Genomic DNA, 27,513 nt, shown 5'->3' with positions numbered 1-27,513 from the left:
CAGGTGCTGTAGAGGGAGGGGGTGGGCTGCCTGCAACTCGACCTACCATATGGAGAGGGAGGGGGGTGGGCTGCCTACTAATGCGTGTGGCAACAGAGAGAGAATGGGGCGCGTGCTGGAGAGGGAGGGGGTGGGCTGCCTGGTTAGTGCGTGTGGCAACAGATGGAGAGTGAGAGCAATTAGGGGGGAGGAGAAATGAGGCCAGAGCGAGGCTGATGCCTTTGATGATGGAATGCGAGCTCGTGCACGAGAGGCTTGTTTCTCGTGAACTGTCGAAAATCCTCTTGCTTTGGGAGAGACTTTGGGTTAGCGGCATTAGGGCTCGCCCCTATTCCTATTCCTTACGGAATGGAATAGGGGCGAGCCCTAAAAAGGATTTATGAACTATTTGTAGAAATCAGTGTTTAAATGCTGATCTCGCTAGCTCCATCAGATGATCAGAATTCAGGAACAGAACTACCGTCCTTTCTTTGATCTTTGGTAGTATGAGCCTCTTAACAACACCTTTACCTAAGGAAAACATATATGCCAACCATGAAGCTCAAGTTTTTTTTTTACTTTGTCTACTTGGGCGGGAGTATTTATGGTCAGGCAAGGAAAAGGGTACTATTAATACCACTACCCATTATAATTTCTAATGTTTTAGTCCTGCATAGACAGAGACAGTTTTCCCTCTACTGCAGGTGGGAGGGTTGAGATTATTTTGAGATGTTATTCTAAGATCTAAGGTAGCCCCAAGCGATACAGATATAAAATAACAAATGTAAACATATACTTGAAAAAAAGGAGCCACATTAAAAAAAGTAAAAAAAATACACACTTAGTATGAAGTTTTACCCTAGTTAATATGAATCATCCTGAAAATATTCCTAGTATAATTTCTGATGTTATTACACTGAATCGTATATGTGGTCATGAATAAAATTGAGTGTACAGAAAACGTAGTCACCCACAAATTTTTATTTTCCATTTGGCTTTCTTTGAGTATTAAATGCATTCTATCTCATGCTTTCATATATCTAAGATAACATATTCCTCATTATGAATCATGATCAACACATAATAATCAGATAAAAAAAGCTCAGATATAGACAGATATCCAGCCTGTGAGACATTGATATACATTTCATAGACGACTGTACAGTAACTTTTACTTTTCATAAATTTAAATTTACTTACAATGTCATACACCTCTCGGTCATCTTCATTTGCTAATGTTAACAAGGCAACCAGTGGATAGCGGGTTCTAGGCACAGTACCAAAATCATCAATTTCTTCATCTTCCGGTAGCTGACACAATTTATCTTCTTTGCTGTTTAACCCAACACTTTTAAGAATGTGAAGGAAACAATGATTATGGATACAATGCATCTATATTGTTATCTACAACAGTCCATTTTACACATCCATCAAAAACATCACAGCATGACGAAGTATAAACCAGATGCAGTTTTCATTATAAAGAGGGGCTGGTTCTATCTCCATGTTGAAAAAGAATCCCTGTTTAGTAAGGACAGAGAAGAAGAATTCATCGCATTTGGAAGGTACACCACATCTGCAAATCCCAATTTGCCAAAAATCACAAGGTTGCTTATTTTCACAGGCGAGGTGCTTTGATCATCGGAGGCCTGTTCTCAAGGACCTTTAATATTTGGCGGTGCACCAGAAGGTGACCCGTAACTGAATCTGTGTAGCTGACAAATCTATTTAGGATACTGCTTTGCAGACACATATCCATGGCCAAAGGAATGCCCTTGATCATAAGAACGACACTCCAGGGCACCAACTTAGTTAACTGGAGTCACACTCAGGCTCCTAAATCGACAGTACAAAAGAGCAGACTTGAAATACTTTGCATTACCTAGATCATTATACATTCATACTGTGAAAACGTTACATGTAATATTGCAAAAACTAGTCAAACATAATAATCATGGTTCAAAAACAGGGGATGCCATAAAATAAAATAATGACTGACTTGCTTTTCAGTCTCCTTTATTTTGAAAACTCAAACAAAATACAACATAAAAAAGGAGTGATGGATTTCTATAATTTGTATTCATTTTATTTAAGAGCTGGGTGGAGAGGCCATTCCTATTTGAGAACAGAGCATCTAAAAATTCATTCAATTTGTGCTCTTGACGCAAGAGTAGTTCCCGGAGGAGGTTTGTCAAAAGACATTAACTATTCCTTTTGAGTCACAATCAGCAAATTATGAGAACAGCTAAACGGGCTTTAGAAAAACAGGAGTTTGAGCCTCATTCTGTAAGTAATCAGCAGCTTCCAAATTTGAGTTCCATGCTCATTAAGTCGTGAGACATTTTCTCCATTGCGAACACCTGCCAAAGGCTATGGCACCCTAGCACAAGCCCCAGTGGCTCTGGATCATGCCCTCCAACTGAGGCAATCTTACACTAACAAGGTCAAGCATATCAATAATCCCAAAACCCCCTTATTGTGTCCCAGGACCTTCTTCCAAATTGTTTGATCTACGTGCGTTCCCACAAATTATGCCAAAAGGAGGCAAGCTCTATCTCGTCTTGCCCATTTTTTTGGAAACTAAAGTGAAAATCCTATGTATACGTAGCGTAGTGAGGTATCATGGGTACATTACTCTGTAAGGTAAGTGGATTCACCGTACAGAATGCTTTGAACATGTGTGGAATAGTATTCCACAGATCAAACCAGTCCTTACACCAATTCAGATTACCTAAGATTGACCACCTTCTTCGCTCCTACTATACCCATGTGTATTCTTGTAGACTCTTCTAGGATGTTACATATATTAGATGTTAGCCATGAGAAACCATCATATTTTCAAGTGTATGATTCAAACTTGGTCTGAGGTGTGGTTGCACCTTCCTTGTTGGATGGGTATACCCCCAGTGGTGTAACTGTAAGTATTGCATTCTATTAAATTATGCTACCCCCTAAAACAGATTTGTGCTCTTAAAAAGACTTAAACTGGCCCTGATGGAATAAGTCAGAGTGCTGTGGATATTCCATGCTCTTCCAATTTCCGAAGGCCTCCCCCTTCATTGTAGGTGAGATGTTGGGATTGTAATGAATAGGTGGATTAATTGACAGGAAGGATATCAGTCATCCCCTAACCACTACACTATTTAGAACCTCCAGAACAGATTTCACTGGTGGTGCCAAGTAGGTGTTTCCTTGCTTATGACTTGTGACCACCCATACAAGGTCCCATAGTGACCTACCTAGTATTTACAGATGTCCAGACATGCCAGATAATTCACTACCTGTGGGCTACCAGATATGTTGTATTGAATTGTGTCATACAGCCTGCCCATCCAAATGTAATCAGCTTGCCCTGAAGTTCAATCAGTTCCCACAACCAAAGTTTTGAACCGATATATTAAGTGGAATTGTCCATTTACCTTCAGGACAGGGATACAGCCTAGCCAAGATACCAGCACCTGAGATCTTCTCAAATGTCACTATGTAATTGAGCGTGTAGATAGTGAGATCAATGAATCACTGATCCCATCCTTGGGTGCACACTGTTGTTCCTCTATAATTCAAAGAGGTTTCACACTTCATTCATTGATTGTTATTCATATTTATTCGGCATAACAGTTCATGAGTGAGTCTCATAAGTACATCGTATTCATAAGTTAATCCATTCTTAACATATTGGCACTGTCCCTTGTGTAAATCCAATGCATTTCGGGGCTATTATCTGCCCCTTCGTCAGGGAAAGGTACTGTAACAAAATCAAATGACATGAAATGAGTCTAAGGTAATGAAATCAGAGCGGTGTGCGGTTTCTTAAACTAATGGTGGTGGACACTACAGGAGGTGTAGGGGAAGGTGGGTGCCAAATTATGAGGTCACATTAAAAATTCCAAGCCCGTGGGGAAAACAAATAAATGCTCATAGCGTTGCTTACGTGTGCCGGTATTCTAATGGATCATGATTCTGAAAGTAAGAGGGATAGGATCGATAAGTATACATAGTGTTTGATTAGTCCCGTTTAGTAATTTCTGCTTGTCGGTACACTAACCTGTTTAACGGAGCTTGGGGTTCGAAAGTAATCCACTCGCTATGCCGGTCAGGACGAAGGCGTCTACTGCCGCGTTTAGTCACTTACAAATACTACGGTCACGTGATCATAGACAGTGAGGAAAGACTCGCGTTCGCGGTCTAAACATTACTATGTGGTATTCAGCGAGTGAAAATGGAATAGAATTGTGGAAAAGATAATAAGAGGGATTGGGAGTGATTGGGTGAAATTAATAGTGTTAAATGAAGTATACCTCAGTATTGGTGTGTAAATGCCTGGTGGGGTGAGAGCAACCCATGTGGGCTCAATGTGATGTGAACATGGTGGCTAGATAAATACAGTGATACAATTGAAGTTGAAAAAATAACAATTCAAGTGAAAAGAAATCGAATTGCAGTACATTTGGTGTGACCACACAGGAAGCCTTTTAGAGCTCCAATTGCAACACTTATAAGTAACAGGAGAGTTTGATTCTATCATTTAAGCCGAATGGCTTCTGTGTGGATAGTCTTTGGATCCAGGTATTTTCACGTTGGAGTAGGCATTTAGTATTATCTCTGCCTTCCATTTTGACGATGGTTTCCAGTATAATGAACTTAAGTTGGGAAATGTTGTGTTTTTCTTCCTGGAAGTGTGTGGCAATTGAAGATTTGCTATTTTTCAATCTGATGTTGGACTTATGTTCTGTCAATCTGGTCTTGATTTTTCGTTCCGTCTTACCAACATAGAGTTTCCCACAGGGGCATTTGAGAGCATAGATTGCATTGCTAGAGTCACATGTTGCGTTAACTTGAAGTTTAATTGTGTTGCCCTTCATGGGATGATTGATTACGTTTCCCTTTATGATACTATTGCAGTTCCCGCAATTCAAACATGGTTTGGTACCTGTGTATTTAACAGTCATTATTGGTTTGTATCTAACATGTTTTTAAGTTTGAATTCACTTCCATCTTGAGCCACTTCCTCACTGCCAAAGACGGGTCACCTGATGAAGGCTTCCAAAGCCGAAACGCGCGTAGTGTGTCACCCACCGCTTTGCCTGTGTGCTACCTACCACGTTGCCTCCATCATTCTTTGTTGTATGCTCGTCCATGTGTTGGTTATGTAATTTTTAGATTGGTCTGTCAACACTATTTGAATTATTAATTTGATCATCAAATACTTTGAAATTTATCCATGAAATGTTTAGCTATTTTCCCTAAAATGTTCATATATTTAATATAAACATATAAAAAGAAAAATGTGTATAAAAAATATATATATGTGATAAATAAAATAAATCAGAATACATTTAAATATCTGGTGATTTAGTATTAGAGTTAGTAGGCTGATACAATAGTAGTATTTATCTATTCAGTTTTCTGGTTTTTCACTAGTTATAGACATTTTCAAAAAGGAGAAACCTAAGTGCGCATGTCGATTTGGCCGTCCTAAGATGTCTGACCAAACCGACATGTGCACTTACAGTGAGCAAGAGAAGAAAAAAAGAAACACAAAGCAGAAAGACAGGGGAAGAAAAAGATGGAAAAACACCATAAAGGGAGTAAGCAGGAACCTAAAAAAAGAGCAAGATAAAGGGGAAGTGAATGTCTGGTAGTTGTTTAAAGAGGCATGAGGTGGAATAAAGATTATGCAGCCTTGGTATTGGGCACCCATGTTTAATGGCACTGGTAACAGGCTTCCGAGCAAACCTTTGAGCACTGGCACTCATTCTTTCACAAATTAAGCATTGAGCATTGAAGAATCTGTCTCCCGTTTACCTCAGTTCAACCAGCTGGACAAAAGTTGTAAGAAACACTGGTTTTAAAATGAAATTGCCATGGGATGTTGGTGTCTATGATGATATGGATTTATCCAGTGACCTTACTATGGGGTGGCCAAAGCTACCACATACCCTGCATGGTGAGAGTCAGTGCTATATAATCTAAGGAGAACGTCAACACTCATTGCAATAGTAAAGCAATATCATAAATCATCTTCAAAATCAGGAGAAGTTCAAAAGAAGGGTTTTAGTGGAGAAATATTAGTAAAAATAACTATGTTAACTGGTTGTGCACATGCAAGAATACAGGTACTTTGGTTGCACACACATTCCTCTTTACCATTTCTATTTTACTTAACAGTAAAATCAAAGGATACGTATGTTGAGCTCGATAAAGATATTCACTGTCCAAAGCCTCCTCCAAGTTCTGTGGCACCCGGATCCGAAAGCAGTAAACATGTTTCTGAAGAGCTTCTTGAAGTTTCTGAACACTACACCCCCAGTAACATGTGAGGATGCACTTCTCAAGACAATCAAGTTTCAATGATATACCACCTGTGAAGTAACAGACCAGATAATTGCAGTCAGGGTCACTAAAAGTATGCATCAAGAGGACCAAATTGAGCAATAAGGTTGAATAAATCATGCAACAAAAACTGTAAAGGTATGTGGTATATTTCACCTACAGAGGTATTTTTTTTGTAATTAAAAAGCCGTGGTGAAAACCAAAGCAATTCAATAAGGTAGAAATCCCACAGGTACAAATCTGTGAGTAGTACAAGCTTGTGGTAACAAACGTACAGCCCCCAGTCTCCATGATTCATTCACCTAAAAACAACAAAGAAACATCCTATAAAGGACATGGAAACCCTCAGAATACCAAATAAAATGCAAGAAGGATGACCCTCTTCACAGTCACAAGATGTTTAACCAGTCAGCTACACGTCAGGTCTATTCATTCACTCTCCATTTAGAACAGCACAGGACACCAGACAGACAGAAATTGTCTGTATTTGCAGGCCTCTCCATGGTCTTAGTCATCCCGAGATTTGGGTGTCTCAAATGCAATCTTGAATCTGAGGTAATATTCCAATGTTGTGCTATAACCATTTTGGCTGTCAGTAGTAATAGAAACTGTAGTTTGCAGGTGATTTCCTCCAATGCATGAGCTGGAGACTCACACCTTCTTTATTAGGGTCATCAGGTATAGGGAAATCTACATAGTTAATGGCTGCCAATATTTCCTTCCAATATGCTTCCAACCAAATACATGACAAACTATTAAGGCTTGTTGTACCAGCATCTCCATATTGTTTCCAGCATGTATCTGGTGTCCCTGGGAACATCTTCTATAATTCGTCGGGGTTCAAATGACAACGTGTCATTTTAAGGTACTGTTCTGTTTGAAACCATGACTTGTGATCTCCCTCTAAAGATCTTCCCGTAATTCCCATACTTCCCCTCCCCAGGTATTTAATCCCACGTTCCATGTATCTCCATCTGTAGCCTCTTAGAAAAGTGTGTACCAGCAGACAAAACTCTTAGACTACTATTAGCTCTTTGGTACATGCAAAGATGGTAATCATGTTCTTATAGGGAATACTCTGCGTCGCTGCTGTAGCTCCCACAGGTGCAGTTGTGTTAGCAAAATCTTTTACCATGCAATTTCGAAAATCCGTTTTGCTGCCCAATAGGAACTTAATATACGAGTTCTTAAAGAAGTCCAGTGTTGTGCAGCAGTTCAAATCTCTCCAATGTTTGCATGCCATCCTGTCCTCAGCGGGGTAGACCTCAAGTTATAGTGAATTCGAGGTTGTGGGAAAGAGAAATGATCAGACCCTTGTGGTAATCAAAGATTCCAAGACCTACAGAGGAGTGCTTGTAAAGCTACTATATTTCAGGATCTGCAGTCTTTGTCTGTCAGGAAGCCAAATCAAATCCCATAGTGGTTTATTACTGGCTGTGACTTGATCCATGTGTGTCTAATACTTTTGGACTCCTCTGGGAACATTTAGAAAATGCAATAGTGCCGCTCTGGAGTTCCAGCTAAAGTCCATTTTCAAAATGCACTTGTGAAACCGAAAAAACACACAAAGTCTATACAGAATTTTCATCTTTACTGCGGAAATCCTGTCTAGCCATTGTAAATAAAGAAATCTCCACTGAAGCACACACTTCTTTATGTCCAACAGTAAGACTGAAAAATGAGCGCTGTATTAATATATTGATTTGTGTAGTTAATTAGACACCTAAATACTTCACCAACTTTTCAGTGACAAGTAGATGTAGTCCATTTCCAAATGGACAACATCGCAAACCAATAGTGAATAGTGTCTCTTCAGGCCCCACCTAACTTTTGAAAGCCATCTTAAAGTCTAACATAGCCTCATCCTGAAGTTGGCATAATGAAGCAAGAACTACAGAAATGAATGAAGTTGGCTGCATTACTCTTGTTTACTGCTACTTCTTTGAGGTCTTCTTACATTCTGCCCACAAAAAGAGTCTGGCACCTAATCATTGGTGCCCAGCTCTAGTTTCAGTTGTTCAATATTAAGTGCTCCAATTGACCATAGAGTGAAGCTCTGGTTGTTGACACAGTGATCATCAGACGCGTTGCTATATACTCCGGAACCTGTTGGCTTACCCTTGTTGCCACAAAATGAGTACATTCGAAGTAAGAATCTGACACCCTCAGACTCAAATATCCTGCTTGCAAAATGAAGCATGGACGATCCCTCCTACTCGGTTGTCAAAGAGGGGGGTGCAGAGACCTATCCCTCCAAATAGGAAGAGATGTATTAACTGCCAATAGAGTAAGTGCAACCTTCAAGAAGTAAGCCTGAATTTCCGGCAAACTTTCCTGTTCTCTTAAAGTTGCAAACATACCTTATAAAATATCAACATAGTCTACTACTGAGAAGGCTGTTCAAAGAGTCCAGTGAAAACCGAAAGCCCCACAATGGAAGCAGCTTTGGTCAAAACTGGTGGTATGCCTGTGCAGTTTTTATTTGCATAAGGAACAAAACTGCAGACACCAAGTAAGCTAATGACAGGGTGAACAAGAAAAAGAAAAGGCTGGGGCGTTTAATGAGAAAGGGTGATTGTAGATCTACAATCATGTCGACCAGCTTAATCTGCAAGGATATTGGTTATCAGCCTACAACTTCTGATGCCCAACATCTGCCACCTTCTTTCCCCATTACCCTAGCCTGTCAGCTCCACCTCTAAATCTACTTGTTCCTGTTTTTTCATTATTATTTTAGCAAACACTTGAGAATCTTTAATCCCAAATTTACGTACAAAAACCATCTCGATCTGACATACTTCATAAAGATTTGGATTTTATTGAACTATTTTAGGATTTACATTTAATTTAGCATTTGAAAAGGTGCACTTGCTCAAAATTTGTTATGGAATTCCATGTATAAATTAGATTAGCTCTAACAACAGCGTTAGTGACACCACCCCTTCACATAATGGCCACAATAATGTTTCCTTGGTGTTATGCAGAACTTAACTCATACATTGTACATGGATTTTAACAGTGCCTATCAACGCCGTATAATGGAGATATATGTTATTCCCGGTTCTTCTCCCACTGCTAAGCCTGCTTGGGAAGTTTCATCAGATGTTAATCATGAAAGATCGTGGCCCATGGGTGGTACTTAGTGTCTTATTTGATGCAAACAATTGTTAATTACAAAGGTTGTAGACCGTAGAGCACGTAATGATCAATCAAGAGGCTTGTCCGTCACCTCTATTGGCCTCCTCATGGGCTTGGCTTCCTGCAGAATTGAGTGGCATACTTTGGGCCTTCTCCAATCCCCCAAAGTACATTAGTTTTTTTTTTTTTTTTTAAATAATTTTTATTGTAAGCATACCTGTACAGGCCTTTACATTTAGAACCAGCTTCATAAGAGCGAGCAGATATACAGTGTGGTACGTCAACCAGTACACAGCCGTTATGCCCACAACCCGGGGGTTGGGCGGCGATGATGACTCTGCTCTTTCATGCCTGACGTTCTAGATAGAGGAGTGGCTGTCAATCGGATCATGTGCATGCTTACTTTTATAGTCCTACCCAACTGTGCGCTAATACCCCCAACTCCCACCCCCTGCGCTATTCCTATAACTCCCCCCCCCCTTGCCCCTTCCCACCCACCACCACCCAACTAAGGCTTCTCTAGCGGACATGCCTGGGGTACTGGTAAGTGCCCCCCTGCATAACTGCTGCTACTGGGTGCTCAACTGGCCTCTCCCACCCTGTCTACGTCGGGGGTCTCCTCCTCTTCGTTAGCCTCGCTATCCCTGAGTGCTTGAACCATCACTTCCCATGAGGTCGCAGTGTCTGCTGCAGTTTGGGTAGGGGTCCTGCGCGCCAGCTGGTACCTGTGTGTGCTGTCAGCCGCTGCCCATTTTAGAAATTCCTGCCGCCACCTCCGTGGAGTTGGCCCCACCCTCGCCTTCCAGTTCCTAGTGATCTCCCTCTTGGCCACCATCAACCCCATATCGATGAATTTGCTCGTGAGTTTGGTCTTGGGGGTATGGGGAAACCAATGCAAGAGACATTCCGCCGGTCCATAGTCTATGGTCCTATCCGTCACTTCATTCAACACTTCCCCTATTTCCTGCCAGTAGCCCCGAAGTGCCGGGCACGCCCACAGCATATGCACCAATTCCGCCCCTTCCTCCGGGCACCGGGGACAAGTTGCTGTTACCGCCCCGAAATACCGCCTGATCCTCCCCGGGGTCAAGTACGCCCTGTGTAATGTGTAATAGTGGATTAATTGGAACCGAGCGTTTCTCGTGCTGTTGCGAGCCCTACGGATTAGCTGTGCCCACGTTGTGTCGGGTATGTCCCTACCCAGGTCCGCCTCCCACTTGGCTTTTAGGGCTGGAAGGGGGGGAGCAGCCTCTCTAATCATTCGGTTGTACAGGCACGTCACCGCCTTGATCGTGCCCGCCGCCATCATAGTGTACTGGCACGCTGCCGCCGTCTCAGGTTCCTCAAGGCCAGCCCCCCAGTGGGCCTGTATTGCCCTGGTCACCGCCGCATGTAGCAAGAATCCCCCTCTCGGGACACCAAAGCGGTCCATTAACTCCTGGAACGGGAGCAGCGCGCCATTTTCGTAGAGGTCCCCTACCACCTGTACTCCCGCCTCTTCCCACCCCTGAAGCTGCGACCAGTCGCCCCCATGTGGCAAAGCCGTGAGCATGCCCAGAGGGATCTCCGGTGCGTATGGGCGCCGAACCCCTGCCCTCCTCTGCACTCTGTTCCAGCATTGTCGGTACGTGCGCTGTTCCAGCGATAAATCCCGACTGTCCAGCCGCTGCTGGAGGGTAATATACGCTAGGATGTGTCTGGGAGTACCCCGTAAGCTGTCGTCCTCCGGGCCCCGATATACTCTTGCCACCTCTTGCGTGAAGATCTGTAGTTGGGCTGCAAGATAATAAAGTTCAAAGTCTGGCACCGCCAGTCCCCCCTCATCTTTCGGGCGAGAAAGCGTGGCGAGCGCCACTCTGCAGCGCCCCGCTCCCCAAATAAACGTTGTTACCAGAGATTTAAGCAGCCGAAAGAAGGAGCTGGGTAGCCAGATCGGGAGCGTCCGGAAGTAATATAACAGTCTCGGCAGGGCAACCATCTTTAGCAAAGAGATTCGGCCCGCCACCGATAATGGCAGCGTGGCCCAAAAGGCCATGCAGCCCCGTAGTCCTCGCACGCATCTTCCCAGGTTGCCCTCAAGCAGGGCCTCCGCCGTGTGGTAAATATGGACCCCCAGGTACTTGATGCAGGCGGGTTCCCAGGCCGCTTCCGACCGGTGTTGTGGCTGGGCCGTGCCCTCCTGTAGTGGGAAAAGACTCGTCTTGGGCCAGTTGACCCTCAGGCCCGACAGTTCTCCAAAGCTTCCTAGCAACGCTTCCGCTCCCTGCAGGTCCTCAACGCCGTCGCGGAGGAATAGCAGTAAATCGTCGGCATACAGCGAGATAAAATGCTGTCCATCTCTGGCTCGCACTCCATGGAAATGCCGTCCCGTCCGGGCCTCAGCCGCCAGTGGCTCTATGGCCAACGCAAAAAGAAGCGGCGATAGGGAACAGCCCTGCCGAGTTCCGCGCTCTACCGGGTAGCGGAGGGACACCGTCGACCCTACCCTCACCCTCGCTAACGCCTCCGCATACAGGACTTTCGTCCAATGAATATAGCCCGGTCCCAGCCCAAACCGCTCCATCACAGCATAGAGGTAGTCCCACTCCAGGCTGTCGAAGGCTTTCTCAATGTCGACCGAGAGGACCAACTCCGTCCCAGCCCCGCCGTCCAGCCCGTCCATGAGACGGACAAGCCTCCTGACGTTTATGGTGGTGTTGCGCGTCGGTATAAAACCGTTCTGGTCGTCATGCACCAGGCTCGTCATGTGAGGCAGGAGCCTCGCCGCTAGTATGGAGCTCAGGATCTTATAATCTGCGGTGAGCATGGAGAGTGGGCGATAGGACGCGGGGTCGCCACCCTCTCTGCCGGGCTTCAGCAGTGGGACCACTAACGCCTCCCGCATTGACTGAGGCAGCCGGCCCGCGTCCTTGGCCTCTTTATACACGGTCAGTAGTCGCGGTGCCAGAACGTCTAGGTACTTACTGTAGAACTCTATGGGGAGCCCGTCGATACCCGGCGACTTATTCCGTGCCATGCGCCGCACCGCCGCCTTGATCTCTTCCAGCGCGACGTCCGAGCCCAGATCCTTAGCCTGTTCCGCCTCCAGCCGTGGGAGGGGCAATCCAGATAAGAAGGGTCCCGCCAGCTCCGTCCTGTCGCCTGGGGAGCTCTTGTAGAGACCCTCGTAATACGCCTGGAAGCCGTCGACTATGCCCAGCTGAGTGTGTTGCACCACGCCCGCCGCATTCCTTAGCTGGAGTATGGGGGAGCATCTTCGCGTGGGGTTCGAGAGCCACGCCAGGAGGGTGCCCGCCTTATCGCCCTCTACGTGGGAGCGCAGTACATAGCGCTTATGGTCGAAGGCTCGGAGCCTCTCCACTTCAACGGCTACTGCCTCCCTGGCCGTGCAGAGCGTCTCCTGGAGCTCAGGGCGCCCTGGCCGCTCCTTCTCCACCTCCCTCAGCCTGGTATCCGCCTTGGCCAAATCGCCCAACAACACCTTCCTCACGCCCACATAATCCCTAATGCAGATGCCCCTGACCACTACTTTAAAGGCGTCCCACTCCGTCGCCCTAGTGGATGCCGTTCCTTCATTCTCCGCGAAGTATTGAGCCACCCCCTCCGCTAGGGCCGCTCCGAAGAGGGGGTCCTCTAGGGTCTCAGGCCGCAGTTTCCAGGTAGGGACCCTGGGTGGTTCTGCTACCCACGCTAGCCGGACCAGTAGCGGATTATGGTCTGAAATCGTTCTCGTCAGGTACTCAGACCCCGTAACGTACGGCAGCACCCCTCTGGAGCAGAGTATCGTGTCCAGCCGGACATGTAAGTCGTGGAGCCCGGAGAAAAATTAGTAGTCCCGGTCAGTCGGGTGCTGTCCGCGCCAGACATCCACAAGTTCCCAACTTTCCTGCCACTCCCTTCTGCCCCTAGATAGCCTGTGGACCGGGGAATCGTGCAAGGGGGGGTGGGACCTATCCAAAGAGGGGTCCGCAATGGAATTGAAGTCGCCCCCCAGAAGGATCGGGCCCACCAGGGAGTGAGCCAGTCGCCCCGAAAGCGACGTGAGGAAGGCCAGCTGGTCCACATTTGGGGCATATATACTAGCCAGGGTAACCTCTCTACCTTCCAGCTTCCCTTCCACCACTACATACCTCCCTTCCTGGTCTATCCACTGGCGCGTTAGTTGGAAAGGTGTGCCTGCTCTAATCCATATTAGTACCCCCCTAGCATAGGCTGAATAGCTGGTGTGGTAAACCTGCCCCCGCCATCTCCTCTGTAGCGCCGCCCCCTCCTGCCGTGTAAGATGTGTCTCCTGAAGCATCGCGATGTGCACTCCCCTTCGTACCAAATAGGCATGTACCTTGTGTCTGCGCTGCATAGTATGTAGGCCCCGCACATTCCAGGTAATACAGTTCAACTTTTGCACATTAGCCATTGTCCCAGTGATCTGGTCGAAATCCTCCCTCCAGTTCTCGCCCGTCGATGGTGGTGGTGCCCCCCCCGAACAAAACAAAACATCCCAACAGTCCTACCCACGGTGTACCCAGGGTCAACACCTGCAAGAAGAACAAACAATCCCCAACTGTGGAACCCCCCCCCACCCCCAGAATAGGCCCCAATATCATGATACTAGTTCCCATCCAAACTCCCACACCTGATTGACCCAGGTCTCAACTACACAGCCGCAGCTGTGGGTGCCTTAAGGGCCTACGGAGCGCGGACTCGGCCCAAGGGGTGCTGCGCCTCCCAACTCCCTGCCCCCTCCCCAATACCTCATGTCCTCCCCGCTTTGAGCCCCCGGTGTGCCCCGGTCCCCGCTATAGTCGTGGGCATGGGTTCACCTCCCAGCTCCCAAACATTACCCATCGTGTCCTGCCAGTGTTTCAGACATTCAGGATCCCGTCCGCCGTTTGCGGTGTCACCTGCGGCCCTCCAGTCCGAAGAATCCCAGAAAGGTCCGATTCTGAGCCCGAGGCCGACACATTAGTGTCCGAGTCCGTGGCCCCCCTGGAGTCGGGGCCTTCTGCCCGGCTAAGCTTCTCCACTTCCTGCAATGCGGCCCGCCGTTCCGTTTCAGTCTGGGAGGCCGTCGGTCCCAGCTTCCCCCTCCCACGCTTCCTCAGCCTCTTTGATTGCCGCAGCCGTGCTGGTGAGCGTTCTCGCTCCTTCTCCCGTTCCTCTTGCGCCTTGGCTCCGTCGGTGCCAGCTTTGTATGTCTCCCACCAGTCCCAGGCCTCCGCCGACGTGTTAAAGAAGATCGCCTTATCGTCCACCACCACTCGCAGCCTGGCAGGGAAAAGTAAGGAGTAGGCAATCCCTTCAGTCCGCAGCTCTTTTTTGATTGTGAGGAAGGAGGCCCGCTGTTTCTGCGTCTCAAAAGTGAAATCCGGAAAAAGTGTGACTCTGCTGTTCGCAATCTGAAAGGGGCCATCCTCCCGAGCCCTCCGCAGGAGAAGATCTCTGTCCCTGTGGTGGAGCACCTTGGCTATTATCGGTCTGGGCGGAAGCCCGGGCTTGGGAGGACCCGAGGGGACCCTGTGAGCCCGCTCCAGAGTGAAAAATGGCGAAAGGCCTTCCGGTGCCACCACTGTCTTTAGCCATTCCTCCATGTAGGCAACCATGTCCATCGCTCCCTCCGTCTCCGGCACACCTACAACTCGCACATTGCCGCGCCGGCTCCTATTTTCAGCGTCTTCCGCCCGCCGTTCCAGGGTGCGTATGCGATCTAGGGCCTCCGTTAGCTGTCTCTCGGTCACCTTATGGGCCGGCGCTAGCTCCTTGATCACCGTCTCGGCCTCCTTGACCCTGTCTTTTAGCTTGTCGTGGTCCGCCCGGAGCAGGCCCAGCCCCGATGCCACCTGTGCTATATCATTGTGGAGTGCGTCTCGGGTGGCCGTTATGGCCTCCAGTATTCGATCTTGCAGCCTCTGCAGGTCTGTCTGCTCGGTGTGGCCCCTCTTCGCCGCCCCAGAAGTTGCTGCCTCTTCCGCCTTGGGTTTTGGCTTCCCCATCGCAGTATGCCTCGCTGCTTCCGACCTCCCCTGCAGTCTGCGGTGCTCCGTGCCCCTGCCACGTGGCCCTCTCCTGAGCGCTATGGGGTTGCTCCGCGCTGAGGTCGTGCACCAGAGGATCGTCCGCCTCGTAGCCCGTCCCCCGGGGCCTGTGGCTGCCCGTTCTCACCCCCCCTGGGCTAGTGTGCCTGGCGAATGTCACCACAGGGGACCCGGCGCCGCCGAGGATCCACCTCCAGGTTTTGGGCTCTCCCGCTATGCCCCTGCACACCTGCACAGCGTCCGCAGCGAGGCGAGGGGGGGGGGGGAGGGGGCCCCCAGTAGCACGCTCCGTGCCCCGCTTCTCGTGGTGCGCTGCTCAAAGTGGCCTCCCCTCACCTGCTGGCTTGTCCTGTGCCCAGAGCCGGGGCGCTGGTCTACTGCTCGTCCTTGCTGCGGTGGGGGCCGTCTGCTCGCACCACTCGCTCCGGCTCCCTCGGGCGGACCTTCGCCTCCCGCGGTCGCGGTCTCCGCGCTCAGCTGCCGAGGGTGAAGGATCGGCTTCCACAGCAGGGGGATCGCCGTCTGGGGCCCCCAATCCGGCGATCGCACTCAGTGCTCCAGCTCCGGTAGCGCGGATCCCCGCCTGTCCCCTGGAGTCCTAGATCTTCACCGCGGCCGCCATCTTTTGCGCCGCTCTCGGTCGCTCCGCCCAGGTGGTCGCCGCAATCGGCGGTCGTTCTGCCCTCCGTGCAGCCGTTAGCCGGTCAGATGCCGCCCAGCCAGTCTCCGTGAAGGGTCAGTGCGGTGCCGGGGCACACCGTGGCCCCGCGGCCCCTTTAACAGGATGATTGTGGGGAATAGGCACGGAGCTCCGGGCTCACGCCGCCATTTCCCTCGGCGCCCAAGCCACGCCCCCCCCAAAGTACATTAGTGTATAGAATGTTTCTTGTTCAGCTTTCTCTTGGCCTTGCTTTGTGGAGGGGGAATTGACTCTGCATTCTTGCTTACTGAAATACTCGTCTGGAATATTTCCGGATTGAACGTTACAATAGACCAGAGTTCTTCAATCTGTGGGGCGCGGCCCCCTGGGGAGGGTGCAACACTATCTCAGGGGGGGGGGCTCCCCTCCACTCTAATATTACCTTTGTTCCTCTTCACTGTCCTGCGTCGCAAGTCTTCTGGGGATTTTTTTTTACAGGAGAACTCCGGTATGGTTGGAGGGGGTAGGATGGGGGGAAATTAATGAGTCACGACGTGCCCATGCTTTTTTTCATCATCATGTTAACAGTCCCAGGAGAGGGTTAATTGGTACAGCTGAAATTGTTCAGCTGCAGTGAGAGGCAGCAAGTCTCCTCTTCTAAAACTGAAAGCAAACGAACAGACAGTCCGCAGAGAAGACCCTCTGTTTGTTTGATTTTAGTTTTAACAGAGGAGACTCCCTGCCTTCCACTGCAGCTGAATCATTTCAACTCTACGAATTTAACCCCGTCCTGGGAGGGTTAGCTCCTACCAGAAAGGAGACCATGTATCTGTTAAAATTTCACAGGCAGGTGAGCAAAATGCCATCCAGCCATGTGTAGTTTAAACAGCCTGCAAATGTTGTATTTGGACAGTTCTTGCCTCCATCCGCATTTACTCCAACTACCGGAAGATGCGCCCGCTGACCAAGGAGATCTTGATGAGAGCACCATATGCCATAAAGTGGGTGCACAAACTGATTGATGCCTGTGCCTTCCGCATTTATGGCCACTAGGTGAAGAAAGGCAAACAGCAGAACAGAGCTGCGCTGTTTCAGAACGTTCCTCAGGCTTTCCTGTTCACACTGGCTGCGGAGGACGACGAGGAGAGAGGGCTCTTTGCCACATTTGAGGACCAGGAGAGATCAGCTGGGGATATATTGGTGTACTATGAAAGGTTGTGGAGCCCCACTTGTGACTGATGGCATGCTGGGATGAAAGAGTACTGTATATTATCGTATATCTGCCTGTTTCCTGCTTCTTTGTGGCTATCCAAGTATCTGTGCTTCCCACACACCATCCCTTCTTCCGGCACACATTTGTCCACTACCATAAGCTTTCTCTTTCTGAATTGTGAATCCCTACCTTACCCTTAAGTGCTCTCATGTCTGTTCCCGCTCTCATTTATTTTTATTTCCATTTTCCTGTGTTATCCAACTTTCTTCTATTCCTGTTGACTGCTTTAGCTGCATTAACACACAGTCTGATAAAAGGTCCTTTAGGGCCCAAGACATTGTGGATTCAGATATATATTGGTGATTCAGGTATGAATGTACCACGATTCACAAGGCCCTAGACAAGCCCAGTTTGTTAAGGAACGTCCACCTAGAAGCCACAAAATTTCAAACGAATGTCACACAGGGCCTACAACTCAAGGCATCTGAACCGAATTCCCATAATTTCACATGGCTTGTGGAGATCTAATAGTGATTCTGAGAGCATATATGATTCTGTGCCTATTAACCAGTCCCACAAAATAGATGGGAAGTGGCACCGGGTCGCCTAGATTTAATAGAGCATGAACCCATGGCTCGGGAAATCCTAGAGTACCCAAGCTAAAGCATGGAATATTGAAGTCCACGAAAATTTGACATGGATACCCCCTACACATGTAGGGGATTCCTAACCCTAAAAGGCAAATTAACCAAGGTAAGTTAAACAGGAAAGATAGATGCAAACGTCTCAGATTGGCAAACGCAGTGGCTGAGAACAAAAAAAACAGATGATTCACACTTTCCATGAGATGTAAGGGAGAACACATGGTCCAAGGATTTTATGTCAAATAAGGAGCTGCTTAACATCTGATGGATTCACAGCCCCTGTAGGAGAATCCTGATAGTCCTCAGCAAGAACTCTATAAGGAACACAACACTTCAAGGGCCTGTGTCTTTACCCACAATCCCCCAGAAGGTTCATGATTCAAGATTAGCTGAAGGAGTAAAATACAGGGAACACGAGATGCAGCACGCTCATCACATTAAGGAAATGAAAGTTTTCCTCAAGCATCCAAGAACCCTAACCCATACCGCAGCAAAAACCAGGTAACTGAGCTTGTGTTCCAAGAACCATCCAAAAGCCCAGTATTAAACTGAGGAAGCACCTACTTCATCATAATGGATCTTTCTCAAGACTTGCTGCTGGGGACAGCTTTGGTCCTACCAGTTGTCCACAGAGCCACAAATCTCATGCAGCTTTGGGTGAAGGATGCAACCGAGGCAAGTTATTTGTGTATTTGGGTGCACAGTTTCTTTACTCCAGGCTGTCCTTCAGTGGAACTCTTGTTTCCAGAAGCTAGGGATTTAGGGGTTCACCAGTTTATATTTTTTGTTAGGTCTCGCGCCTAGCGTTGCACTGCGTAGCAGTGCTTCGCGCAGCGCGAGGCATTTTGTAATCGAAAATCGGGGTTTCAGTAGTCACTTTGGAAGCTCGTGCGTGTCGTGCGTGTGCTTTTTTGTTGGGTGTAACGTCATTGGTCTTGGCGTTCTTCCGATAACAAAAGACTTCCCACTATTGGCTTGTGTCACGCGCATTGCTCCTCCCATGGCCTATTGGTGTCTATTACGCGCATGAAGCTCGTAACAGACACCAATAGGCCGTGGGAGGAGCAGCAGAGCGATGGGCATGTTAATAGAAATGTCACGCCTTGCTGTTGTGCGAGTGCGTGCGTGTTACCAATTGCGGGCATTTTTTTTCTGTGTGGCGTGCTTTAAGCAAGAGAGAAGAGCAACAGAGCGACGGGCATGGTAAATGACACGCCTTGCTGTTGAGCTTGCGCGTTTTTTTTTGTTGTTGAATGGTGTGCTTGAAGCCATTGCAAACGAATGCGATGTCTCCTTCGAAATTGTCTGTCTGCCTGTAAAGAGAAGTACAAACTTAGGAGCAGTAAGAATGCGCGCGTTTTCCAATTACGTAGTTTTAGCGATGCAGGTGTACTTCACAGTTTATTAAAACAAAATTTGTTTGAAACTTAGGCTTTTGTTATGTTTTCAGTCCTTCTCACAGGCACTCTGTCTATCGTTGTTAGAATTAGTCCCCCTCTAAAGAAAGGCTATCAACCCCTTGCAATGTACCTCTACTTGCCTGTCTGCACAGTGAAGTACAAAGGTAAGAGCATTGATATACATGCAGGTACAATGCGCGCGTTCACTAATGATGTAACTGCAGCCTTGCAGGAGTATTTAATAGATTTGTAAAACACCATTTACTTGTACATTTGCCTTATGTTATGTTTTCAGTTCTTCTCACAGGCTATGGTCGTTAGAATTAGCCCCCCACCCCCTTCCGAAAAAAATTGCCTTCTCCCTTTAAATTTGGGTATAGTTGCCTTCCTGTACAGACAATTACAAAGGTATGAGTAGTAATGTATACCTAGAGGCTGAATGCGCGCGTTTACCAATTTTGGTGTGTTTTTTTTCCCAATTGCTATTGTTTTTATTTCTGAACATTTGAAAGTTAAATAAAGTCGTGCTTTAAGCATTAGCAATGGTATGGCAATTACGGGCATTTTTTTTTCTGTGTGGCGTGCTTTAGGCAAGAGAGAAGAGCAACAGAGCGACAGGCATGGTAAATGACACTCCTTGCTGTTGCGCGTGCATGTTTTTTTTGTTGTTGAATGGCGTGCTTGAAGCCATTGCAAACTAATGCGATGTCTCCTTCGAAATTGTCTGTCTGCCTGTAAATAGAAGTACAAACGTAGGAGCAGTGAGAATGCGCGCGTTTTCCAAGTACGTAGTTTTAGCGGTGCAGGAATACTTCACAGTTTTTTAAAACACCATTTGTTTGAAACTTAGGCTTTTGTTATGTTTTCAGTCCTTCTCACAGGCACTCTGTCTATCGAATTAGTCCCCCTCTAAAGAAAGGCTCAGGGGTGGGGAATTCCTATCTCCCGACGCCCGAGACATCTAGATTTCTTAGGAGGGCTAGAGGTTTTAATTTGCATTTTGTCCAAAGGACAAGTAGACCGTTTTATAGTAATAAGATACACAGCTGTTCAACCCTGTAGGTCACAGCCAGTAGATAAGTTGCTCTGAGCAGTTTATTGGCAGTGAAAGGGTCATTGCAAAACTAGGGCCTGCATTTTAATTTCCCCAGAGCAGAACAATAAAATGATAAAGCAGAGCTCAAAGTTTGAGCCAGCTCGATAAGCTCGTGTGGCTTCCAGGTTCTCCCCTGGTCTGTTTATTATCTTCAAGCATGAGACACACATCGAGCTTCTGCAGCCCTAGTACACTCGCAGCAATGACAAGTAAGAGGCTGCTTTTTGTGCCTCTTGGCCTCTTGCTCTGACTTGAACTGTATGACCCCTGCCTTGTATTCTCTGCTCCACTCCTGGGCCTCATAGGGCTCCAATATCCCTGCTCATCTTCAACTCAATTTGATTTCCCTTCTTATGCACCCCATCCTTGGAACTTTGTGTTTTCTGTACACCTTATGTTACACCCGGTGCCTGAACCACTCCACCCTCCGCTGCACTCTGACATCCCTCACCCGCTCCCCTTGGCCTCTCATATCTTACTTCATCGAGGGCCTACATTAAAGCTGATCAGTTTCCCCAGGGGCTTTCATGCAGGCCGAAGGCCACCCCCAATTCTGTTCTTGCACTAGGCCTCTCATCTCACTTTGTGCCTGCACCAGGGGCATTGTGAATACACCGCTGTAGCAACTACAGCAGCTGTAGAGTTTTTGATGGGCCTCTTCAGCCTGCAGGTCCGCAGACAAAGGCCCATAATATACTTGAAAGGGTGGGTGGGAGAGTGAGTGAATGGGTGGATGAATAGATGCATGGATGAATAGTGAAAGGGTGGATGGATAGATGCATTTATGAATAAGTGCACGGGTGGATGTATAGATGCATGGATGAATACATGGAAGAGTGGATGACAGATGCATACATTAATGAGTGAAAGGGTGAATGGATAGATGCATGTATAAATCAGTAAACGAGTGGATATATAAATGCATGGATGAATACGTGCAAGAGTGGATGATGGATGCATACATTGAGTGAAAGGGTGAATGGATAGATGCATGGATGAATAAGTGAGGCTGGATGGATAGTTGGATGAATGAATGGAGTGAAAGGGTGGATGTTTAGATGCATGAATGAATGAGTGAAAGGGTGGATGGATAGGTGCTGTATGAAAGAGTGGATGGATAGATGCATGTATGAATAAGTGAAAGGGTGGATGGATAGATGCATGGATGAATACGTGCAAGAGTGGATGATAGATGCATACATTGAGTGTAAGGGTGAATGGATAAATATATGGATGAATGAGTGAAAGGCTGGATGATATATGGATGAATGAAAGTGTAGTGAAAGGGAAGATACATGGATGAATGAGTGAATGGATGTAAGGATGGATGTTTGAAAGAATGGTAGGATAAGTGCAAGGGTGAATGAAGGGAGGGGTGAGTGGATGGATAGGTCGAAAGGTGATTGATGACTGAAAGGATGGACGGCTTATTGAAAGGGTGGATTAAGTGGTGAGATAGTAGATGAATAGATGGCTGAGTGGGCGGGGATAGATGGCTGAGTGGGAATGGTGGATAGATGGCTGAGTGGGAATGGTGGATAAATGGCTGAGTGGGCGGGGATGGATGGGTGGGTGGCCTGGTCGAAGGGTTGATGGATGGATGGGTGGACAGTTGAGTGTAAAGGTGGATGGAGGAATTAGTGAAGGGTGGGTGGATATATGAGCGAAACAGAAGATGTACGGGTGAAAGGGTGGATGGACGAGCGAAAGCATAAATGGAGGAAGTGAATGGATAGATGAGTGAAAAGGAGGATAGATGGGTGGATGGATGAGTGAAAGGATGAATGAATAGGAGTGAAGAGGAGGATGTGTAGAGTGAAAGGATGGATGGATGAGTGAAAGGAAGGCTGGATTGATCAGTTGGGTCGATAGGTTTGGAGATGGCAGGATAGCTTTGAACAGGGGCTTCATGAACACCACACTTTTCAGCTACAGTAGAGGCGGAGCTCTTGATGGGCCTCTTCTATCTGCAGCTCGGCAGACAAAGATTCGTAATTGTGAAAGGATGAATGGATGTTGGGGAAAGGATGAGTGAGTGAAAGTGTGGCTGGCTAGATGGATGGATGGATGGATGGATGGGTTACAGGGTTTAAGGATTAGAGAGCGAAAGGATGGATGAGTGTAAAGGATAAATGGATGGATGAGTGGAAGGATGGATTGATGGATGGGTTGAAGAGTGGGTGGAAGGATGAGTGAAAGGGAGGGTGGAAGGATGAGTGAAAGGGAGGGTGTATGGATGAGCAGATGGATGGATGGTTGAAATGAATAGGTTTGGAGATGGATGGGTAGGTTTGGAAATGGATGAGCGGATGGACTGACGGACGAACAGTTTGGTGAAAGGCTAGTGGATAAAAGACTGAATGGGGGCCAATGTAAAGGTGAAATGCTAGATATCAGTGTGTTAAAGGATGAATGGATAGATGCTCAGATGGAAGAGACAAGAGAGCTATTCTGGCGAGGATTCCAATTAATTTTGTGCTTGCTTGGTGTCATAAGAACTTTGGATCAACGTGGTGGGTATTTTAATTTTCTGGTTACTCACTTGGCCTACACTATGCTCGTTTCTCTACCTTGGGATTATCAGGTAGGCATGCTGCTGTATGCCAACGCGTTCTTACTAGACGGCTGGTATTTGGTCTCATAAAGGCCATATTGCCATAGAAATTCCTGGCACTGAACAAAACTACTTTATAAAAGAGCACACAATGAAGCCAGCTCACAGATAGGAAGAGATAGCATTTTAATAAAAGCACAAAGTCTTGGTTAACTCAGATTTAATTAGGGGCTCAGTTGTTAAAGTCACAAAGGGCACCTATGATATATGACTTTGTATTCATGCAGATCTACGTTTTTCATGAATTCACATGAATTTCCTTAAGTAGGCCAGGAAACCGTAGTCCTAGAAAATATTTGAGAATTGCATCTTAGCATGAGCAAATATGAATATGCTCCAGCGGAAATCTGTTGACTGTTTACAAGTTCACTTTTTCTCCAACCACATTTTTCCCAGCCATGGAAGAAACTTTACTTCTGCCATTGTCAGGGGTAAATTGCCGACCTTTCTCAGTATGGGAAAAGATTACAGAAGAGCTGGTGAAAAACTCCATAATTCAAATCTTTCTATAGTAATAGCCTGACATAACCAGAAAGGCTATTATCAGAGCTCTTCTATAAAGAGATTGCAGCCATTATTTGACGGCGCACTACATGGCACCAAAGGGACAAGTGGATTTTGTTACAGGACATGTAGATTTATGAAGCTACTTGTCCCATGGACAAGTACATATTTCATAAAATTCCACACCCCTGAAGGCTACCAACCCCTCGCAATGTACCTCTACTTGCCTGTCTGCACAGTGAAGTACAAAGGTAGGAGCATTGATATACATGCAGGTACAATGCGCACATTCACTAATGACGTAACTGCAGCCTTGCAGGAGTATTTAATAGATTTGTAAAACACCATTTACTTGTTTGAACTTTGAAATGACTTAATCACATTTCACGTGATGTTTGTTGTGTGGTTTGCATAGCAAGCATTTTCAGAGCTTGGCTCGTGCACGGGCCCTAAGAGCAGAGTCAGACTTTTGGCGCGGCGCTCCCTGTAAATCTGTTGGCTCACCCCCCCCTATGTAAGTGGTGTCGACGAGGCTCAGCCTTGATATGAACCTAATGTGACAGACCGCGGTTTTGGAGGGCCGTGTGCCACTTGCACCAAGGGGAAACCCAATCGGTCAGCCCCGAGATCAGGTGAAGGAACAGTCAGTCAGTCTATAAAAAGGACATACATTCTCGCCCGCATCAATCATAGATACTGGGTCATAAGCATTACACAGGTTATTAAATTCCCCGCCAAGTCCGCCATGCCCCACCCTTAAATCCCGCTGTGCCAGGGTGCAGTGACGAGCCTGCGAGTCATTGATCAGGGATTATTTTAAATGTATGCACGGCAAGATTCGAGGAAAGTGCCCGATTTCCATTTTTGCAACCAGCGTGGTGCTTACAAGTACTGGAAAGGGTTCGGATGGCTCATTAGCTGGGTTTGAAGATTGCTTCCGAGACTCTAAATGTAAAGCAATAAGATTGTGTACTTTGGCCGGTCTCAAAGCACTAGACAAAAAGACTAAGTACTGGATTATGTCATGAATTGCCCTTTTAAATTGTTTCTAAAATCTCTTTACAAATATTTGGGGAAAACATTGATGAAAATGCAAAACTTAGCTCCATCGTTTGAAACAACGAGACCCCACCCCTTCTGCTACCCGTCCCTAATACCCTACACACTGCCAACTCCTTGGATGAGACTTTTTGAAAGTTCTAGGACTTCGTGATGCCAATCTGCAGGGGCAGAGAGTAAGTCAAACAGCAGCATGGCCAGAATGTGGCCGAAGCCCAATTTCTGAATAAATACCCTGCCTGCTACTGGGCACAGCTGGCCAGATGCCAAAAAAGAAATACTTCAGCTCCATTGGTTGCTAGGATAATGAAGGCCAACAGGAGCTCCAAAACCATAAAAAACAAGCATTTGCAATGCAATAGGTCTCGCATTATTAAAGTTTGAGCTATTGGTGTTGCATTATTCAAAATGCCAATAGCTCAAACTTTAATGATGCGAGACCTATTGCATTGCAAATGCTTGTTTACATTGTGTTGTGCACTGATCTGATAATGGTGAGAAATGGCATACATTCTAATAAAGGTTTGATTTGTTTGTAAAAAAAAAAAAAACAGCCTGCAAATTGCGTGTCTTGAAACTAAATATGGTTATAAAAAAGGAAGTATCTATTCATTTGTAATGTGACTTTTCTGTCTTTGTTCCCTTGTATTATCAGTCATGGATCATTCAGGCAGCCAGCCCTAGAAAACAATTATAAGTTATTTCTATTTATATTTGCTGTTCAAAGTATGCACAGATAAGTGCTGACAATACAGCTTTGGGTGACTGCTTATTTTTGTACCACCTGGGACATCAAAATAATGAGCAGGCACCCTGATCATAAGACTGGAAGTTTGTTGCAAGATCAGCAGACTTATTTCCTCCACCCTGATCCCTGATTAATGGTATAATAGCAACAGTTTAGCATATCTGAAACACTACGCCAATGCTTTAAGTGGACCAGGTCTCACAGGGTCTGAGCACCAGCAGTTTTTTAAAGGAGGCCTCGAAACAGGTCTCTATCAGGCTCTGTTTCATGCCCTGGCACAGGCGGTCCATTTTGTTCCGGACTACAGTGACAGCGGCACATCAATGTGCGCGTACTGCTCACTTTTCACTCGCAGATAAGTTACGGCATGACGGCATGCCAGGTGAGCATTGTAGGGGAAGGGAAATCCTTTAAAGAGAGTCATTTTCTCTCTGGATTTCCCTTCTCTTTTTGAAACGCAGGAGCAGTAACATCGTCGTGGCTAGGGCTTTAAGTGGAAGCTTTTTCGATATTATATATAGGCAATAGTTGCTGCTTAATTATCATATACAACTAACAACCACTGGCAAAGCCATTAGTCTTTACTTATAGGTATGATGTTACTTGTTGTATCATATATCTGGATACAATAACAGAAACAGCAAAAAACAAGTCTGGCGGCACTATGCTAAGCTCAGATTTTTACCCTATGTGTTTGTAAGCCATGCCCTTAATTACATAGGCCACGACCCTTTGAGAGACCCCCCAGTTTTTTCATCCCACTTAAAGCCCTGCGCTACGCCATCGTCAATAACATACTGAGTTAATTCAAGTATCTGGGCATGTCCCCTGCATTCAGACAACTGACTCCTCATTCTCGCCCTTCACTTTCACGTTCACTCTGCACTCACCGCAATCACAATGCCCTCACACTGATCACCATGCACTCATACCAGTCACCCGCTTACCCTGCACTCACAGTGATCACTCTGTACTCACAATGCACTTGCGCTGTTCACCCTGTACCTCACCCTGCTGTCACACAAGTACACTACTCGACCTGCACTATTGTGAACTTCACTCACCTGTTCCCCTCACTGCTCAATCTGCAATCTCACTCAAATGAGCCCATCACTAACCATACATTAATTTGTCCCACTCTGCACTTACATCCACACACAAATTCATATGGTCATCTCACTCACCCTGCACTCACTCCTCTCACCCTCCTCTCACACTGTCAAATCGCTCACCGTGCACTCACATAGGCACTCCTACCACCCACACAGTGCAGAGGTTTAATGGGCCTGCTACAAAGAACATGTACCAAACAGATCACTGAACTGAGTGTGAGTAAACAATGAGTAGTGCTGTATAAAAAATGAAATATTTGCCAGAAAGGTGCTATAGAGCGATGAGGTGCATCATTGGCGAGTGGTAGTGAGGAAATTTATGGTGGAGGAGGAGGAAATGGGGGAGGGGCGCCAAAAAAGACTGGTGTACTGTGTGCAACAAGTGCTAGGGCCAGCCCTGGCTGAGAGTGTTAGCCCCCACCCGAAGTTCGGGTCTGGTTGCGCCCCTGTACACAAGTTCGGGCATGTCTTGTCCCATCAAGGTTTTCATCCTAAATTACAAAAGGACACATTTACATGCACTGCAATCCAGCCTTTCAGGGGGCCCATTGATTGTTAGTATACACACCTAGGGTATAGAAAAAGACAGTGTTGTCGTTTACCCGTGTTGTGGTCAAGAAAGTGGATGTTGTATTTACTGAGGTAGGGTTACATTTTGATTAACTGTGATTGAGTGGGGGGTAGCCTTACCTCTTTCTCCCTACACCCCTTGAGATTAGTGGCCCATTGATAGAGACAGCTCTGTGTTTGCCCTGATGGCCTGGAATAATTCCAAAACAGATTCTTGTAAATACCGTTTTGTTTAATTTATTTTTAATGTGATTGATGTGAGGAAGTCTATTACTATTTGCAGAAATGTGTTTGTTTCATGCAACAACCATAAAAAGTTTATTTTAGATCCAGGCAGGTCCTCAAATTGGAGGATATCACAGATATTATTCGCTGTAAAATTAGTGGGCTGCTGCTTTGTTACTACAGTAAAAACACATCACTATCTCTGA

General features: G+C 46.6%; 1 protein-coding gene across 2 annotated transcripts in view; it reads right to left on the bottom strand.

Moving 5' to 3' along the window:
* The window catches only part of CGRRF1 (cell growth regulator with ring finger domain 1), a 160,869-nt gene that overhangs the window by 49,061 nt on the left and 84,295 nt on the right, over positions 1-27,513 (bottom strand). For both annotated transcript variants that reach the window (XM_086937435.1, XM_086937436.1), the window contains exons 3-4: positions 6,164-6,341; positions 1,180-1,327 (exon numbers count right to left, since the gene is read on the bottom strand). In XM_086937435.1, the coding sequence (XP_086793561.1) occupies positions 1,180-1,327; positions 6,164-6,341 (326 nt within the window). The remainder of the gene's footprint in view (positions 1-1,179; positions 1,328-6,163; positions 6,342-27,513) is intronic.

This window comes from Lissotriton vulgaris, chromosome 9 (genome assembly GCF_964263255.1).
Source record: "Lissotriton vulgaris chromosome 9, aLisVul1.2, whole genome shotgun sequence".
Lineage (NCBI taxonomy): Eukaryota > Metazoa > Chordata > Amphibia > Caudata > Salamandridae > Lissotriton > Lissotriton vulgaris.
Note: the sequence above shows the minus strand (reverse complement) of the source record. Positions and strands in the feature narration are given on the sequence as shown.